This window comes from Macrotis lagotis, chromosome 6 (assembly GCF_037893015.1).
Source record: "Macrotis lagotis isolate mMagLag1 chromosome 6, bilby.v1.9.chrom.fasta, whole genome shotgun sequence".
Lineage (NCBI taxonomy): Eukaryota > Metazoa > Chordata > Mammalia > Peramelemorphia > Peramelidae > Macrotis > Macrotis lagotis.
Window position 1 is genome coordinate 31,483,241 of NC_133663.1, and position 18,756 is coordinate 31,501,996.

The 18,756-nt window shown below is 39.0% G+C and overlaps 1 protein-coding gene across 5 annotated transcripts in view; it reads right to left on the reverse strand.

Annotated features, from left to right (window-relative positions):
- The window catches only part of TNIK (TRAF2 and NCK interacting kinase), a 397,128-nt gene that overhangs the window by 66,294 nt on the left and 312,078 nt on the right, over positions 1 to 18,756 (reverse strand). For all 5 annotated transcript variants that reach the window (XM_074190918.1, XM_074190919.1, XM_074190921.1 and 2 more), the window contains 3 exons: positions 15,689 to 15,853; positions 12,329 to 12,568; positions 8,566 to 8,672 (listed from right to left, as the gene is read on the reverse strand). In XM_074190918.1, coding sequence (XP_074047019.1) covers positions 8,566 to 8,672; positions 12,329 to 12,568; positions 15,689 to 15,853 — 512 coding nt within the window. The remainder of the gene's footprint in view (positions 1 to 8,565; positions 8,673 to 12,328; positions 12,569 to 15,688; positions 15,854 to 18,756) is intronic.

An 18,756-nucleotide genomic window follows, 5' to 3' on the forward strand; every position in this document is an offset into this window, starting at 1 on the left:
AAAACTGTAAATGGTAAGAGAAAATGATGGAAGATTTTCGTATTTAAAATCAGCAGAGAGAAGCAACAAGGTCAATACCTGAAAAAAGATGATGGAGACCTGAAGGATGAACAGGTGTGAGAACGTTAACATGGGAGCCTATCGTAATATCCTGGGGCGGGAGGTCTATAATGAGGGTCTGCCCGAGAGGTACAGTGGTAGTAGAAATAAAGAAGATGGAGTGAGGTACCAAGGAGACTGTGAGGGGAGAATGGACAAGACACTGTAAGGGACTGCCAATGAGAAATTAGAGAGAAGGATGATGGTTTGTAAATAAAAAGAAAGTAAGTACTAGGCCTTGTGCTTTATAAATAATGTCGCATTCATTGCCCTCAACAACTCTGCAAGGTGGAGGCTGGTATCATCATCCCCATTTTCAGCTGAGGAAGCTGCAACAGACAGAAGTGAAGTGGCTTGTCCAGAGGTTATTCAGCTATTAAGTATTTGGGGGTCAAATTTGAACTCAGGTCTTCCTGACTCCAGACCCAGCCCTCAAACCATTGTTCTACCTAAGTTATGAACATGGGGGACACGGCCTGAAGAGCAACGATACTACCCAGAGGCACTTCAGATTCATCTAATCTAACCCTCTCAATTTATCCATAAGGAAACTCGGGGTCAGGAAGAATGAAGTGTTTTAAGAGAAATAGTAATTCCAGAAGGTAGAGATCGACTTAAGGGGAAAGACAGTAAACTTGATTGATAGTGAAATACTTGAGCTGTGTTGAACTCAGTGGGACATATATGGTGAAATGCTGAAATGTGAGGCTGGAGTTCAGAATAAGGATAAAGGTCCTATTTCAAGCTCCATCCACAACTTTTTTTGATTCGAAATTTATTTGGTTTTCTAGAGAATCGTCTGGTCGCCAAGTCCTCCATTTAAGTGACTTGTTTAGAGTAATGCAGCTAGTAAGCATCTACCTTAGGATTTGACCTTTGGTATTTTTGGCACCTTTGATCTTTACCCTAGTCTGAATCATGAAGACTTGGGCTGAAATTCTACATCTGAGATATATCCTGGTGGCATGATCCTGGGCACACAACTTAATCTCTCAGTAACTCTTTAAAAGAGTGAGAAAGGAATGCTCTACATAAATATTAGGAGTTTCCTCCTTGGGGGTTCCTATACTAAAGAAATCACTGGGGCAATCCATTCTTTGGGGATCCCAATTCTAATTTCATAAAAAAGATGTCAACAAAATGCAAAATGGCACATTTGGATGACTGTAGTAGGAGTAAGAAGTCAATAGGGAAGAGAATGTGGGATTTCTTACGTGTGAAAAGTCACAAGTCAGATCTTGATTTCAAGTCCTCTGATACATTTGAAAGTTATGGGCTGTTTAGGAGAAGGTAGTCTGGGCGACATTGCTTATTGATTTTTGAGGTCAATAAATAATAAAGGGCACCATGCGCTTTGGGCATGGGAGGACAGGGGAGCAATAAGGGCAGGTGAGGATAATACCTGTGTTATCACCTGGACTTTGACAGAATCCAATTCCAGGAATAAGGAATAACTTTTTCTTTTTTAAAAAAAACATGCTTCAAAGAGAATTTATAAGCATCAAGATGAAAGGAGACCATAAGATGCCCCCTCTGGTACGGAGAGAAGGGCAATTGCCCAGGGGTAATAAATAGGCTGTCCCACAAATGGCAGAGTCTGTTCTCAGGCAGCAGAGGAAGCATCTTAAATAAGAAAGAAGATTTCACTGGTCTTAGATAACTACCCTACTGGTGCACCCTGCTCACACCTGCCATATGCCTCTCCAATTGCAAGTGTACATGATTTCATTTTTAATTCTTCCTAGATGATTCTATCTCTAACTGCCTCATAGTAACATCAAGAGCATTTTGCCATTATAAATGGGTCTTTGCTTATAAGGGATGCTTGGGGATAAATTCAGGATCATTGCAAGGTCCCAAAGGAAATCCAGCCCACACTGAGAAAAAGTTTCCTATAGAAGAGGTGGGGGTTGATCTGGGTTTTGGAGGAAGTCAGGAAAGAGAACATTATGGGGAGAGAGGACAGCTAGTGCAAAGGCAAAGACAAGAGACATAAAATTTCATTATGAGGAACTGGCCAGTATGTCTAGGCATTTATTATTAATGGATGGGGACTCTGGAAAGGCAAGAAAGGGCAAGGTTATGAATACTCCTAAGCAGAAGGCTTTATATTTGATTGTAAAGGTGGGAAACCCCTAGGGCTTCATGAGCAAGGCAGTGACATGAACAGAGCCTGTCTGAACAAAACTGCTTTGGTAGCTGAGTGAAGAATGGATTGGGGTTCAGAGAGATATGGAGCTGGGGACAAATTAGGAAGTTGGTACAATAGTTCAAGTGAGAGTCATTCTTATAATTAAAAAAAGTCAATCTATGAAGACAAAAAGAAAATGAAACTAAATGAGAGGAGGGCTTAAAGGTGTCCTTGGAGAGGCAAAAAAGGGAGGTGACTGTGTGGGCTTTATCAGGTGCCCTTTATTTCACAGGACATTTAGTCATGATAGTTCATAATAGTTAGGATTTCCACAACACCTACTATGCATAGCCACTGTGCTAAGCACTTTACCCATATTTTTTTTTCATTTGATCCTCATAACACACTTGCCAGTCAGGTGCTACTACTCCCAATTTACTATTAAGGAAATTGAGGCAATGGGAGGCTACATTACTTGCCCAAGGTCACACAGCTAAGTTTCTGAGGTCAAATTGGAACTCACATCTTCTTGGCTCCAGGCTGTACCCGACTGCCATGACAATCATGTTTCACAATATTAAGGGTAAGAATTTGCAAGAAAGCCCTTGGTGGATAAATGTACTGACTAGGCAACAATACCATCAGCTGAGGATGAAGTGGGAGGAAAGCTTCATGAAGAATGTAATGAATCCATCCAGGTCAAGTTCATATATGCTCTGATCCTTCAAAGCAAAAGGACCAAGAGAAAATGTGAGGGGAAAAAAGGGTTTGAAAAGAAGAGGGAGAGGCTGAAGAAGACGCAAGATTGCAGAGGTCCCTCATTCCTCTGTATTGGTGGCAGCCTGGGGTGTGCTGGCTAGGGACCAGACCTAAGTTGAGATTCTGCCTCTGACATTTCCTCACTGTGTAACACTGGGAAAGTCACTCAACCTCAGTTTCCTCAACTATAAAATAAGGATAAAAGTAGAACCTGCTTACTGGGTCATTGTGAGGATCAAATGAGCTGCCATATGTCAGACAGATTACAAACATTAAAAAAAAATGTTATGTGCTAGCGATTGTACTGAAGTACAGGGATTCCTATTATGTAAAATTCTTTAAAAACTGGAATATGCTGAACATGATAAGCACCAAGTAACACATAAAGAGTTAAATTTGATTATATTTTTAACACATAAAGAACAGGTCCCTCTCCCTCTCCCTCTCCCTCTCCCTCTCTCTTCCCTCTTGCTTATTTATTTGGTCATCTCTGTCTGTCTGACTGCTCATCTGTCTAGTTTACAATCTGTTTATCTTCTTATCTATCTATCTATCTATCTATCTATCCATCCATCCATCATTTACTTGCCTGTCTATCTACCTATTCATCTGTATCCTTTCTGACAGAACCCATACAGCTGCATGTTCATATACTTGCTATGTATCTACTATACAATTTAAATAACTTTGCAGGGAAGAGTTTGGTAAATGGGACAAATGTTTATACACCTACATATAAACTTAATTATTATGATTGAATGAAAAGGCAACATTAAAGACTTACTATTTGCCAGACATTGGACACCATACATAATCTAGATGAGTGTTGAATATGTGTATATAGGCATAAAATAGAATCTAGAAATATAATCTGTAACTAATATAATGATGTACATTATACTTGCACACAAGGATACACATATACGTGTATATGTGGACAACACGTATTGTGCATATGTATACAGACATACAGATAGACATTCACATCCATCTTTCTACTGAAAAGATACAAGGTCATTTGGGGTCAGAGGCAAATGTTCTAGTAAGATGAAATGATCATGAAAAGCATTATGTAGAAGCATTATGGTTCTTCAGCTGAACTTTGAAGGAAATGAGGGACTTTAAGAGGAAGGGGTAAACAGGGCAGCCAACATAAAGATCCATAGACAGGAGGAGGTCAGACATGAAGACCATCAAGGGGCTTAGTCTGATGGACTGTACGAGATGGGAAGGGAAGTGATAGAGAATCAGATTCGAAAGGTGCCTTGTAGAAGACTTCATTCCAATCAATCTATTTCTCTATATGTTTGCAGCTTTGCATATTACTAGAACAAATTTAATTCATGTTGAAGATCTTTAAATTCATTAATGTACCAGAATAATGTATGTGTACATACATATTAAGAGTAGTGGGACAGGTAGGTGGTACAATGGATAGAGTAACGGCCCTGGAGTCAGGAGGACCTGAGTTCAAATCCAGCCTCAGACATTTAATTATTACCTAGCTGTGTGACCTTGGGCAAGTCACCCCATTGCCTTGCAAAACGAAAATAAAACAAAAATTAAAAAAAGGAAAAGGAGCTATATGTACAAAAGAGTAGCAACAGGGAAAGGGAGAGTGCCAAGTTGGCCTAGCCTGAGAAAATCGTTCTTGTTGCTCAAGGAACTCTAAATGTGCTGGAGAGGCCCCTATGTTGTTGCTCAGTTGTTGTCAGTTATGGTCAGTTGTGTCCAACTCTTTGTGACCCTCTTTGGGGTTTCTTGGCAAAGATACTGGGGTGGTTTGCCATTTTCTTTGCCAGCTTATTTACAGAGGAGGAAATTGAGACAAACAGGGTTAAATGACTTCCCAGGGTCACATAGCTAGTAAGTGTCTGAGGCTGGATTTGAACTCAGGTCCTCATGATTCCATGCCTGGCACTCTATCCACTATACCACCTAGCTGCTCTTGAGAGGCCCCTTACTATTTCTTGATAGCATTGAGTGATGACTTATTTTTCCACGGTCTCCTTTCCTCTTGATCCTTAAATATTCCTATAGTATCAGAAAGCCCTCTGAACTTTCTTTAGGTTTTATCCTCTGGAACTTTTTTGTGTTTCCTCCTGCTAGACACAGCATCACCACAAGCTTTCAGAAGTCACGACCTATTTTACTTCAAAGAGTTTCCAAGTTCAAATGCTAACACAGGGCATTGCATTATCTTTCCATAGGACTGATCCCTTGCCCATCCTACACTTGAAGCCTTCCTTTATCCTCCCCGGAAGTCATAAAGTTTCCACTTGGGCCTCAAAACATACTTTATCTTTTACTTCTTGAATGCTTCGATTATGTATTGTTGTATACTATAATTATGTGGAATCTCCATGGAATCCTAAGGAGGTGCAGGGGAATCACGAGAGAAGAGCATTGTCGGTAACTGAAAGGACCTTTGCCATTTTGTACTTGGGTGACTCTTTGTGAGTCTTGGTGTCCTCATCTCTGTTGGACTTGATAATTAGCTATAGAGTCCCTTCCAACTCTAAATCTATAAACTAAAGGCTTCTTGTATGGATTTGCCCTTCACATTTTTTCCTCTGTTTTAGGAATTCAGTTTGATTACAATTACCTAATGCCTCTTTGACTCAAGTCCAATTTGATTTAATAACGGCTTCATAAGCTTAATGTACTCCTTAAATGTTGGCCACCGGAGATAGCTGGCAGCAAGCATCTTCATGTAGGGGTGACCCACTGGGCTGCTTACTCTTCAAGTTCTGTCCAAAGCTCAAGTCCCATCCATAGCGTATGAAATCTAGACTCCCCAGATTCTGAGATCAGCTGGTCTAGCCCTTTCATTCTGTTGGAGAGTAAATTTACTCTAGAGAAGGAAAAGGACTGGCCCCTGAGCACACAAGAAAGAGTTGAAAGAATAGTAATTGAAACCCTCTTGGTTTCAATCCACTGTTCTGATTGCATCACAATGTCTCAACCCTTTCATTAGTATCCCTGCCTGCCCACTCCTGAGGAGGTCATGGAGGGGGATATAACTAACTCCAGGCCCTAAAACATTCTCCAAAACCTTGGAACCTCCCAACACACACAGAAGGGTTTAACTGAAAAAATTCTTCTAGAAGCACATTGGGACAAAACCACTTATTTTTGTATAGTTCTCTAACGTCTACCAATTGTAACTGAATTGCAAATATAAAACTCAGGTAGGGAGACACAAAAAACAGGTGAGATGGGTACTATCAGTATTGTTATTCTCAGTTTACAGATGAGGAAACTGATGCACAAGGAGTGAAGAGACTTGCCCAGGGTCCCACAGTTTGTATGCATCAAACTCACATTTTCTGAATCTGTGGCCAGAACTCTACACTAGACTACAAAATGATCTAAGGCCCTTCCTTGGTCCTCAGGTGTCACTGAGGAGGAATAGAAGGTTCTATTAGATTATTAGCATCAGAAGGGTATAAATTGTGTCATTTTCCCCTTTTGTCTCCCTTGAAGACAAAAGTACTAAATACTAAAGCCAAGTTTTTTGAAACTGCTGTCCATTTGATTGCCTAAATATTGGTATTCTTTCATGTTATTAAAGGAAAATACAAACAAAAATTTATAACATTCATGGACCATGTTTCTAATATCTAAATTAACTGGATAAGTAGGGGTGCCCTGGGAACAAGGTTCAAATGAGCAAGATAGAGGGTTAATTATGGACTTATCAGGACGAAACAGAGAGCACCATAAAAATTCTTATTTGCTATAGCAACATTCCTTTGGCTTCATGACTACAATCAGCTCCAGCCCTCCCTTGCTCTGGCCCACGTGGGGCTGCTCAGCAGCATCAGACTGCAATGAATTTGACAGGGAACTAGAAGAAAATGGCTCATTGAAAGTCTACTGCAGTTGCTCATATGGCTCAGAAAGGGCTCGTGCTCCGCATTGGTGAGATTAACGCCTCCCGGCACAGTTTCATCTTATTTATGGACTGACCACCTCCTAAGGCTGCTCATGCAGAGAGGAAACCTAAGCCTTTATGATCAGAAGCATTCCGTATTTTAAGGAGATACACAAATAATGGTAACATTTATCCCCAGGATCTTCTCTTAAGAGTCAGTTTCTTCCACTACTGCAGCATCAGTCGGAGAAAATGAAACTGCCCATTTATATTTATCCTTCTAGAGCATAGGTTCTTAACTTGGTCCCTGGGATTTTTTTTTTTTGCATTGTGATAATGCTATTTCTCTTTAATTGATCTCCTTTGTCATCCTATGTATTTCATTTCATGCATTTAACTGCGAAAAGAATCTGTGACCAAAAAAAAAAAGGCTATGAACTCTGATTCTACATCATGCCTCATTCAAATCTCAGCTCAAATCCCTCTTTTTTTTTTTTAAGATTTTTCAAGGTAATGGGGTTAAGTGGCTTGCCCGAGGTCACACGGCTCGGGAATTATTAAGTGTCTGAGGTCAGATTTGAACCTAGGTACTCCTGACTCCAGGGCCAGTGCTCTATTCACTGCGCCACCTAGCCACCCCTCAAATCCCTCAATAGAAAAGGGCTTGCCATGTCTTCCCTCACTAGTAGTTTGAGATTATCTTCCATTTATCCCATATTTATTTTGTGGGAGCATAATTATTTACACCTTGTCTCACCAATTAGAAGGTGATCTCCAGGCAAAAGCAGTCCCTGTTCTCAAGGAACTCACTGCTTTATTATATGTTAAAAATTTATGTAATGTAAATTTATATACGATGCATACATGTCATGTATAAATGAATATATATTTTAATAGATAAATAAAATTAAATATATAAATAATAAATAAATATTTCTTCCACCTTTGCTTTAATTGGAGAGACATTAATGTGAAGTGGGAAGTGGTATTTGTAAGATTTGGATTTTTTAACTCTACTATGAACTTTGTGACTGTGGACAATCAGTTTTACCTCTCTAGGCTTCAATTCTCCCATCTGTAAAAATTAGTGGGTTGGATTGGATAATCTCTTATTTCAAAGACCCATTTGGTGGTATGACAAAGCCTAGGCCCCCTCCTCAAAATAATATTTTTAAATTCACAAAATGCATGGGATGAGAAAAAATAAGTTATATTTAAATATCATTATCAATTATATACATTTATATATATATATATATATATATATATATATGTAAAGTTTGCATATCTCACAGTAAGAATCACTTGATCTTTCCTTAATCTTAAGCATTTCAGTGACTCCAAGAATTGGTGAAGCACCACTGACCAGTAAAGCTACATCTTCCTCATTGCTTAATTGGTCACCAGTCTGAGAACATACTAATATAGCTCTAATCTTTTTCACTTTGAATTCAGCTTCTACTGCTCTGCCATGGATGGTTCGGCCAAAAGCATTAATTGGGCACCTCCTATATAGAGAGCAATATTGGAGTCTGTGAAAGAGAAGGCCCCTTTCTTGCTTGCAAAGAACTTGGAGTACAAATCAGACTTCAGAATATCGAAGAAACTCATAAAGATAGCTATGAAAAATATTGGGGAAAGAAATGAGGACAAGGTAGGAGGAAACATTTGCTACAGTCTTCTAATCTGATCACCTTACCTTGCTCGGATGGGCTGTGATCCAAGTCTGGGTCCCAGTGCATTTCCATTGCCAGGGGAGTTCTTTCTGGCTAATGCTGGTGATATAGAAGTTGTTCGTTGAGGCACCTGGAAGAAAATCAGAATGTCTCCAGGTGCTGAGGAGGGATACTTACAATTAAATCTCCGTAGTCCACATTCTACTCCTTTCCAATATATATCTTTTTTATATTCATATCTATCTATAGATCCATGTATCTATCTATCTAATCTATCCCCTTATCCATTTATCTATGCCTACATCCACATTGGTCTATCTATATATCCATGTCTATCTATTTAATCTATCTACTTTTCTCTCTCTACATCCATTTCTATCTATCTATCTAATTTACCTATTTATCTGTCTCTACCCATATCTATCTATATATCATACCCATCTATTGAATCTGGTTTAAGCTATTTATCTATCGCTATATCCATATCTATCTGTCTCTATATCATATCCATCCATCCAGCTATCTAGTGATCTCTCTATATGTAGACTATCTGCAAATCTATATAGATGTAAAGATATTTGGATAGCTATGTAGAGATCTCTGTATTTTTAGACAGAGCTATATGAATATCAACATCACTATCTAAAGAAAAATGCTTATATATCCATATCTATATAGATGCAGATATAGATACATAGACATTTAACTAGAGAGATATATGGAGATGTAGATAAATGATAAATATCTATACATATAAATATAAATCCCCCTAAGTTATAAGGAATATCTAATACAAGTCAGAATTACCCTTCTTCCCACTATCCAACATCCAATTCCTTGAATGAAATCTAAAAATAATCCACCTTTTAGGAAAATTGATCTAAATTTGGGAGACAGAGAGACAAGAGACAGACAGACAGACAGAGAAATGAAAATGGTCTGAATTATCATAATGTTTAAACTTGATTTGATCCTTATAGTGGTAATGGGTGAACAAGCTGACAGAATAGATGCTGATTTTGCTGTGATGGTTTAGTTGGAGAAGGTGGGGGGAATGACTCAAAGGAACAAGGAGTAGTCCCTCAATAGAGAGCCAAGAAAGCAACAAAAGGAAGTGACACAGATTAAAGTGAATCCCACTTCTATCCTCCACAGTTTTTGGGCAAATAAGAGACCGATGAGTACAAGGGAAAAAAACTTAGATGTCAAGACAGAATCTTGGTTGCATTTCCCATGTCTAGGAGCCTGTTGCCACTGGAATGACAGAGTCAACTGCAAAACCCAACTTCCCAACAATGATTTTGCATTTTTGGTATTTTTGACCTGTGATTGAGTTTGTAAGCACTATTTTCTTTTCAAAGACCTGCTTTAGTTTTAAGAGATCGGTCGGTATTGAAATATGAAGTGTAATTTTAAAAAGTGGTACATATGAAGAATAAAGGGGAATAAAAGTGAGTACAGTATCACTATGATGGTGATGGTAGAAAAGTTATTCTCTCATATGGGAAAGTAGATATAGGCACATCTCAATTTATAGAATAGATATGCTTCTAAATATTCTGGGGGGAAAAAACTATTTTAACTTCATGAAGGAAATTTGCTGTTTGAGGAAAGCCTGAGATATGTGTTTTTTAAGTTCAAGACCTGCCAACAGCTACTTTTCTTAAAATGAGGCACTTAAGTCGTAAATGTAGGTATTAGAGACATCAACCAGTGTCTTCAATGTCAGATTTTCTTTTTCTGTCTCTTTTTCTCTTCTTCTCATTTGCCTTCCTTCCTTTCCTTCCTTCTATCTCTTCCTTTTTTTTTCTTCTCCTTTCCTCCTTCCCTCACTTCTTCCCTTACTTCCTTCTTTCCTTTCCTCCTTCCATCTCTTCCTTCCTTCCTTTCACCTGCCAGACCTGCCTATAATTTTTTTTTTTTTTGGTGTAAAGAGTCCTGGTAAGGAATTTCCTCCCCTAATGCAGACCCCTTCTTTGCTATAGTCTGAGTTGCCTCTGTTTGGCTTTTAAAACCTTTCATGAGCTCACTAACTGCTAATATTCCCATCTTCTTGTACCTTTTGCCACTCTCATAGTCTATGATTAGTGGCATCAGCCTCCTCATGCTTCCTTGAAGAAGGCACTGCATCAACTAATTCTGAATTTGCACCTGGACCACCCACCTCTCTCCATCTCCTGGCTTTCATTCAAGCCTCAGCTGAAATCCCATTTTCTGCAAGAAGCCTTCTCCAAGTCCTAGTACCTTTTCTCTGATGTTAACTTCAAGCTAACCTCTATATATCTTATTTGCACATAGTTTCCATATCATCTTCCTCTTTAGATTGTGAAGTCCTTTGGGGAAGGTCTGGTTTTGCCTTTCTTTTATCAGTGTTGAGCACCACCTTTGATGAAGAGTAGGCTATTAATAATTGCTTGTGGAAGTAACTTGCCCAGGGGTATGTACCCAGTATTTGGCAGAGTCAGGATTTGAACTTGGATCTTCTGGACTCTCATGTTAGTGTTTACTTACTTTGCCATGTGGTTTCTCATTTATATTACCCATGGCTCACTGCCACCAAGGTTACTTCCCTGCCCAATCCTCCCACATTTTCACTTGATTCCATACCTATGCTCCTAGTTAGTTCTGCTCTTCTCTAGATGAATCAAAAACAAAACAAAACAAAAAACCACACCCCCATCCATCTCCACTCTTAGCAACTTTGGAATCTGGACTCACCAGCTTCTTCAGTGGAGAACAGATAGGGGAATTAGGAAGATTGAGAAAGTGAGGAAATCACTGACCTAAGATAAATTTACAATGGAGTAAAGTCAGCCTTGGGCTCTGTGAGAAATTCTTTGTTTTAGTGCCCCATAAAAACACAAATTGTAAACCCTTCTGAACTTGGATTCAGAACGACTTGGATTTATATCACACCTCACATTAGTTGAGTAACTCTGGACAAGTCCCTTAACCTCTCTCTCTATCTATACCTCTGTTTCTTCAGGAAAAATTGATGCACTCAAAGGTCACTTCCAGCCTATGATCTATGATTTTCAAAATCAAAGAGAGAGAGAGGTGACAAGGTGACAAGGGTGAGGTATCTGGGACTGTGATTTCATTGGTGTAATGCAACATCCAATGTGAATAAAATTCTTCCAGTACATTTCACACTATGCCTCCTTTCCCCTCCTAGGATATTTCTTGACTTATGGTAAAGATGATTCACTTCAGGAACAAGGAACTGCTCACATCTGAACGTGTGTTGGACATAAGCTTAAGTGTTGGCCAAAACTGATCTCAAACTGGCTCCCAAAATGTTCAAAAGAGAGTGGACAATTAACACAGCTTCTAAGAAAGCTAGCCAAAAAAGGATGACTATGCCCTCAGAAAAATCTGGGTATTTGCCTTTCCATCGAGAAAACATGTGGATGAAGGTGACACTTTTCATTTGGCGCTCTCCTGCCATGTAAAACACAGACCTAGTTGACAATCAAGAGGTCCATTATTTAATATCTGGTGTGAAAGTATTTGCAGTGGTTTGGAGAACAAAAGATTTGGGCTCTTAATCGTGGATAAGTGTGTGCCAATAAGTCACTCAAACTCTCTGTGCCTCAGTTTCTTCCTTTTGGGCTTTTTAGAGGAAGAATGAGGACTAGGAATGATGAAGGATATTTTTATAACAGTTAAATTCTTTGTCAACATAACTCCAAGTCTAGCTCTTAAATTTGGATGTTGGTAGAAGTAGGCTAAAAAATCCCCATAAAATAAGTTAAAAACAAAACCCAAACACCTCGGTGGTGTTACCTTTGGTGGAATGTCTTCCTCCTGCCGTAACCAAGAGCTTCGGTCAAACTTTTCAATGCGAGGGGGGAGAGGAGGGTTTTCAGAGGTGGGATCCGAGTTCTGCCGTGGCATCTCAGCACGGTGAGACGTCACCGTCAGAGCCTCCTGGAACCCCGCTATCCCCTTTGTGGGTTGTTCATGCACTGACTGAGAGGCAGAGAGGGAGGGTCCTTGGGATTTCACCGTTACCAGATGTGGAATCTAAGCATTAAGCCAAAATGAGAGCATCAGTATTAGGAGGGGGAAATAAGAATCAAGATGTTGAAACTAAACTAAAGGGGGGGGGGGGGAAATCCTGGTGTATGAATTGAATTATATGTATCCTTTGTATTTATGACTTTTCATCCTTCAAAAATTTTTGTTAAGATTGAGCAGTATGTGTCATGGTCAGTGGGGCAAATGTGTTTGACGTGCATATGCATTACATGAATGTGTGCATATATTTAATATATATATATAATATATAAACACACATATACTTGTATGTTCAATCATGTAACTATCTTCATCTGTGAATCACTGATATAAAGTGAGGCACAGAGAGGTTAAATAGTTTGTTCTTTACTATTAAGAAGTCATTAAAGGAAAAAAAATAAAAGAAAAATCTGAAAAAATCTATACTGGAGTTTCAGTTATAATATTATAGATCTCCTAGCAACTGACCTACATCCTTCTAGACTGGAGATTTTAAATTCTAGTTGGTGCTGTGCATTTTAGATGCATGAAAATTAGGAATGACCATAGGACCACCTTGAGATAACCACTAAGGACCAAGGAAACTTTTGGCAACAGTAGGTAAATATGACTTCATCTGGAACTCTGAGACCCAAGTTAAGTTCATTGGCTGAACACATTGTGATGGCATTCAAAACAAATCAGAAAATAAATTGAAGTCTCAATCAGTTTATTGCTCCTTCAATGAAAAATTCTAACAGACATCTCAAAGATGTGCTCCTCCTGCCAGGTACACCCCCAATATCATCCTATTTTTAAACAAAGGGAAAAAGCCTTTCTGCCCACTCCAATTTAGAAATTTCTAACATCTTTTTAAAAATTCTGATCCTCTTGAAGGTGTCATATTTGGGAAGGTATTTTTTTAGGTTTTTGCTAGGCAAATGGGGTTCAGTGGCTTGCCCAAGGCCACCCAGCTAGGTAATTATTAAGTGTCTGAGCCCGGATTTGAACCCAGGTACTCCTGACTCCAGGGCCGGTGCTTTATCCACTGTGCCACCTAGCTGCCCCCATGGGAAGGTATTTTTAAAATTTTCTTTTTATTGTAGACTTAACAGTAATCATTTTTCAATATACGTCTTTTGCTGTTTTCCAAGATAGTAGCAAAGTTGCCCCATTTGTCCCTGTTCCTTAATGTCTTTTTTTCTTCTCTTAAAGCTTTATTGATGTGTTCCTTTCCTATTTCTATCACTAATAGAGCAACTGTCAAAGACTTTGTTTCTCTTAAGTTGAATAGACTGATATTCTGGAGGCAAAACTAGGTTAAGATAAAGAAGCCCTGACCTGAACTCTCCATACAACCCAATCTTACTTGAAACAAGTGACGGGAGACCACTGAAAGGACTCATAAGAGATCAATCTTATTTATTGGTCTTGGAAAAAGTTTGGTCCCCATTAATTACATGAGATTGCATTCCCATACAATGTCTCCTGTCCTTTCAAGTCCCCCTCCACATGTGAGAACCTACTCCAAAGATGACTTCAAGGGAGAAGGGGCATTGGAGTTTATTGGATTTGTGATTTCATTCATTCTGGTGAAAGTTTCTATTCCAATGAATTTACTCATATTGCTCGTTTACTCATATTCCAACCATTTACTCATAGTCCTAGAGAGATTTCTGGGGACCTGAGTCTGGGAGAATTTGAAGCTGAGTCTTCTTGACTTTGAGACTAACTGTTCATAATGCTGCACTATCTTGTTAAGGAGTAGTTAATGAAATTCAAAGCTTCCAAAGCCTGAATATTAATGAATAGCATCCAACTGCTGTGAGAGAACACTTGCTAAGTCAGTTATATGCTCATGGACAGGCAACTCTTGTGCAAAGTACTTGGAAACTTTTACCTGATTGAGGCCACCTAGAAGAAATATAACACATTTGAGTGACAATAGCCCTATTTCCTTTATTTTCTTGAAAGTTTTATCTGAAGAAGTTCATGGCTAAAAGTCCTTAAAGTCTTTCTGGAAAAACTCCTTTGTTCCCCCAACTAAGAAAGAATGAAGAATACAGGAAACCCAAACATCCTCATTTTGGGTCCATGATTATATTCCTTTGCCAAGCAGAATATAGATGGTGAAAGCAAGAAAATAAATGAGAAAATATTGAGGTTAGAACTGTTATTTTACAGATGAGAGAAATGAAACAATGAGGAAGGTTCAAAAGCCTTGTGCAATACCATTCACATCATGAGTAGTATATCTAGTGCTCTTCTGGCTACACTTTTAAATACAATAGATTAGTTGCCACGTGGGTAAAGTCCCTTATAGTCTTTAATTTCTGATGAGGTCCAAGAGGAATGAAACTGCTATTGGGTACCAGAGAAGATTCTCTATTCTTGCTTATTTTAAACTGGACACATCCAAGTCAGGGATCCACCCCCGGCTGTTGCTCTAGCTTCAAGTGCCATAGTATCACCTGAGCTGAGTCCTGGCAGCCAGTCCCAACCTCCATCTTCCTTATTTTGGGGAGTGTGGATTATGTGACCAGTCATGATTTGAATGGTGGCAATCAGTGAACTGATATTAGCTAGCTTAAAGGGGTCTTCTAATGGGGGGAACAGAATAATGGAAGAAAGAGGATTAGAACAGGCGTAAGGAAGATCTAAGTTCAAGCATGATCTCTGCAACGACTGATTATGTAAATCTTGGCAAGGATAAAACCTCTCTGTGTTCCTTAAGAAATTTTCTAAGAGTTTAGTTTGTAGATCTGCATTGGTGGAAAGAATTTCCACAATGGAAGTTCTCTGTGCCAGTGGAATTAACACAGTGAAAAGACCACAAATGAACATACAATACAAACACATCACATACACACATACATATACATATACAAACAGATTATCAATTTCTTATCATCGTTTTCTCCTGAGATCTGTTACAGGTCCCAGGGGAAGATGAATGTTGGAACAGAAGGAATGTTGGATTTGCGGCAAAAAGACCTGGATTTAAATTACAACTTTGTTAAAAGCAAGTCTTGTAACCTCTCTGGCCTCACTTTCTCCATCTGTAGAATGGGAGTGACGTGGGTTGGTTCTAGATGATCTCCAGGGTCAAATTCAGCTCTAAGTCTATGATTCTAAGAGCTTTCATACCTGGGCATCCACTGGTCTAAGCATAGGTGGTGTTCGAGCAGGCTGTACCCCACTAATACTAAAAGACTCCGATCGAGGGGGCAGATTGGGGTCAGATATCCGGTTAGCAACCTTGTGTGACATGGCAGGGGAGCTCTGCCGGTTGAGTCTAGAACGTTCTTCGACCTACAAGCAGGAAAAAAACAGTGGATACAAATCAGTCTTTGCCTCAGTTCATGTATACTGTAATTACTTGCACAGCCATTTTGGGGCCTTCAGGACCAAGCCCATTTAGAAGGTCCCAGATCTCCATACCCAATTAGCATCAAAAGACCAAAAATAGTCTTCCAAATCAGGGCAAATGTCCACAGAATAAGTGCCATCATCTTGCCTGGGTCTCTCTGATTCTCATGGTATAGCCGAAAGAGGGTTGATTTGGAGTCAGGTTAGCTGAGTTCAAATCCCATTCTATGACTTATACCTTTGTGACCTTGGGTGAATCACTTCCCATCTTTGGGACTCAGTTATCCTAATCAGCAAAATTAGGCAGTTGAATGCAAAGATTCCAAGGGTCCCTTCCAGACCCAATCTCAAACCAGGATATGATTTTATGTAAAATATGTAAAGTCTTGATTGATTATGGAGGCCCTGTTAGTTTCAGCTGTTTTTTCATTAGAAATTTCTGAAGTGACCATATTCAGCATCCAGAATAGATTGCCTCATCATGTCTATCTCCTAGAATCCCTGACTTGCTTACTTATTATGTGATTTCCTATTGAAAATGTTTCCTGCATCCTAGGAATTAGTATTTTCTTCCTTCATTTTTTCCTTGGCCTATTTCACATTAATGTATTGATTCTCTTTATTACCACTTCTATTCTTTCCCAACTTGAAGAATTAGAAATACCACAGAGCACTAGGCATATGAGGGAGCTTGAAGGCAGGAATGATTCCATTCTGGGGCATTTTTGTATGCCCAATACTTGGCAAGTGACTTGCAAGTAGTGGGTGCTTAATGAATGCTCAGTTATGCTTATGGCACCAATCTTTGGGTTTTGTGAAACTTGCCATTATTACCTGTCCTGCCAATCCAATGAAGAATCAGTTTGTTTTTTGTTGGGTTTTTAAAAATTTTTTTTCAAGGCAGTGGAATTGTGTGACTTGTCCAAGGTCAGCTAGGTAATAATTAAGTGTCTGAGGCTGAATTCAGGTCCTCCTGACTCCAAGGCCAGTGCTCTATTCATCGAAGATCAATGCTTAAGGAAAATGTAAATGGATGGGCAGAATGCACACTCTAAAACAAGATTAGAGGGATCCACTCCAAGAAAGGAAAATCTGGGACTTTGATTCCATCTCTGATCATTCAACATATTTTTTCATGGTCTACCTATCTTCCAAATATCCCTTGTAGTGATTGTCCATTTGCTACATTTTTCAATATTAGTCTTCAATTCAGAATTTTGGGGATATATTAAATACTGTCTACCATTTAATACCTGTTGAGATAACTTCAATTTTTATATCCTTCTAAATGATTTTTTTGCAAGGCAAATGGGGTTAAGTGGCTTGCCCAAAGCCACACAGCTAGGTAATTATTAAGTGTCTGAGGGCGGATTTGAACCCAGGTACTCCTGACTCCAGGCCCGGTGCTCTATCCACTGTGCCACTTAGCCGCCCCTTTTCTAAATGATTTTTAAGTGAACATAAGTGCAATTTTTATTTATATGAATATGCTATAGACTATAGGCTTCTTGGAGACAGGGTTTGATCATTTCTTCTTTGTTTCCATAGTGTCTGAGACACATAATGGACATTTAATAAATGTTGGTTACTTGTATTTCCAGTTGCTCCTCCTGGCAGATGTGAATTAACATTCAGATAATCTATTTTTTTCATATTAGTCACTCAGGAGACAAGCTGTTTCTCTACAGAAATCATCACCTAGTCATTGATATTTGATGTGCATGTGTGAATTGTCATTATTATTTTAAAGCATGTTAATAAGCTCAAACAATAGTTTCAAATGTTTTTTATTCATGCTATTATTGAGTTGTTTCTGTTGAGTCTAACTCTTGGTGAAGATACTGGAGTAGTTTGCCATTTCCTTCTCAGTCCATTTTTAAAGATGAGGAAACTGAGGCAAATAGGGCTAAATGGCTTACACAGCTAGTGAGAATCTGAGACTGGATTTAAACTCAGGAAGATGCTCTGTCCCCTGTACCATCTTGCTCATGCAACAGTATTCTCTTTGGTTAAAAAAATTCAGCTTGCTATCAAACTCACACAAGTGTACTGAGGCTGCAAGAATATGTTCCATAGTTTTCATGGCACTCCTGGATGAACTCTATGTTGTGGCACATTTTGGGAAACTTCCAATTAAAAACTCTATGAAACAAAAAACTGCTCCTTGAAGTTTAACCAGGGCAGAAGATATTATTTAAAATCTCCCTCTCTGTCTCTTCAGACCCCCATAGCTGTGCAAGGTATTTACAGTAATACGTTGTCTATATTCAAGTTACATACATATTGTGGCCCTTTGTCACAATATTTCATTTCCCCTAAAAGCACACCATCTGACCAAACACAACTAATGGAAACAGGTTACAGTCTTACACCAGAATGTTCCCCTAAGCCTTTTCTTGCAATGGGTTACAAAGCAAAGAAACAATGGCTATTAAGTGGATCACCTGGACAAGGCTCACTTAAGGAGAAGAAATAAAAGTGAAGACGTTTTGAAAAGGCAGCAGCGAAATAAGCAAGACCCAACCATGCACAATATTACTTTTCCAAATACCACATGTATACCTGTATTTTTATGGACCAATGTGTCCAACTAATTCTCACATCCAGGGTAACTGTAATATATAGGAAGAGAGTTCCTGAGAGATAATGCATTGTAAAAGGAGCAAACTTGGAATATGAACTCCTGGGTAGGAGAAAGCAGATGTGCTAAAATACCCCAAGTTGCTCCTGGGGAAACCACTGCCAGGGGATATTGGGGAGGCAAAGATGCAGTGTCTCTAAGGAAGGGCTTTCAGGGGGAAATGAAGCTTGTATCCAGATCCACCACAGTTACAGTTTTAGTAACC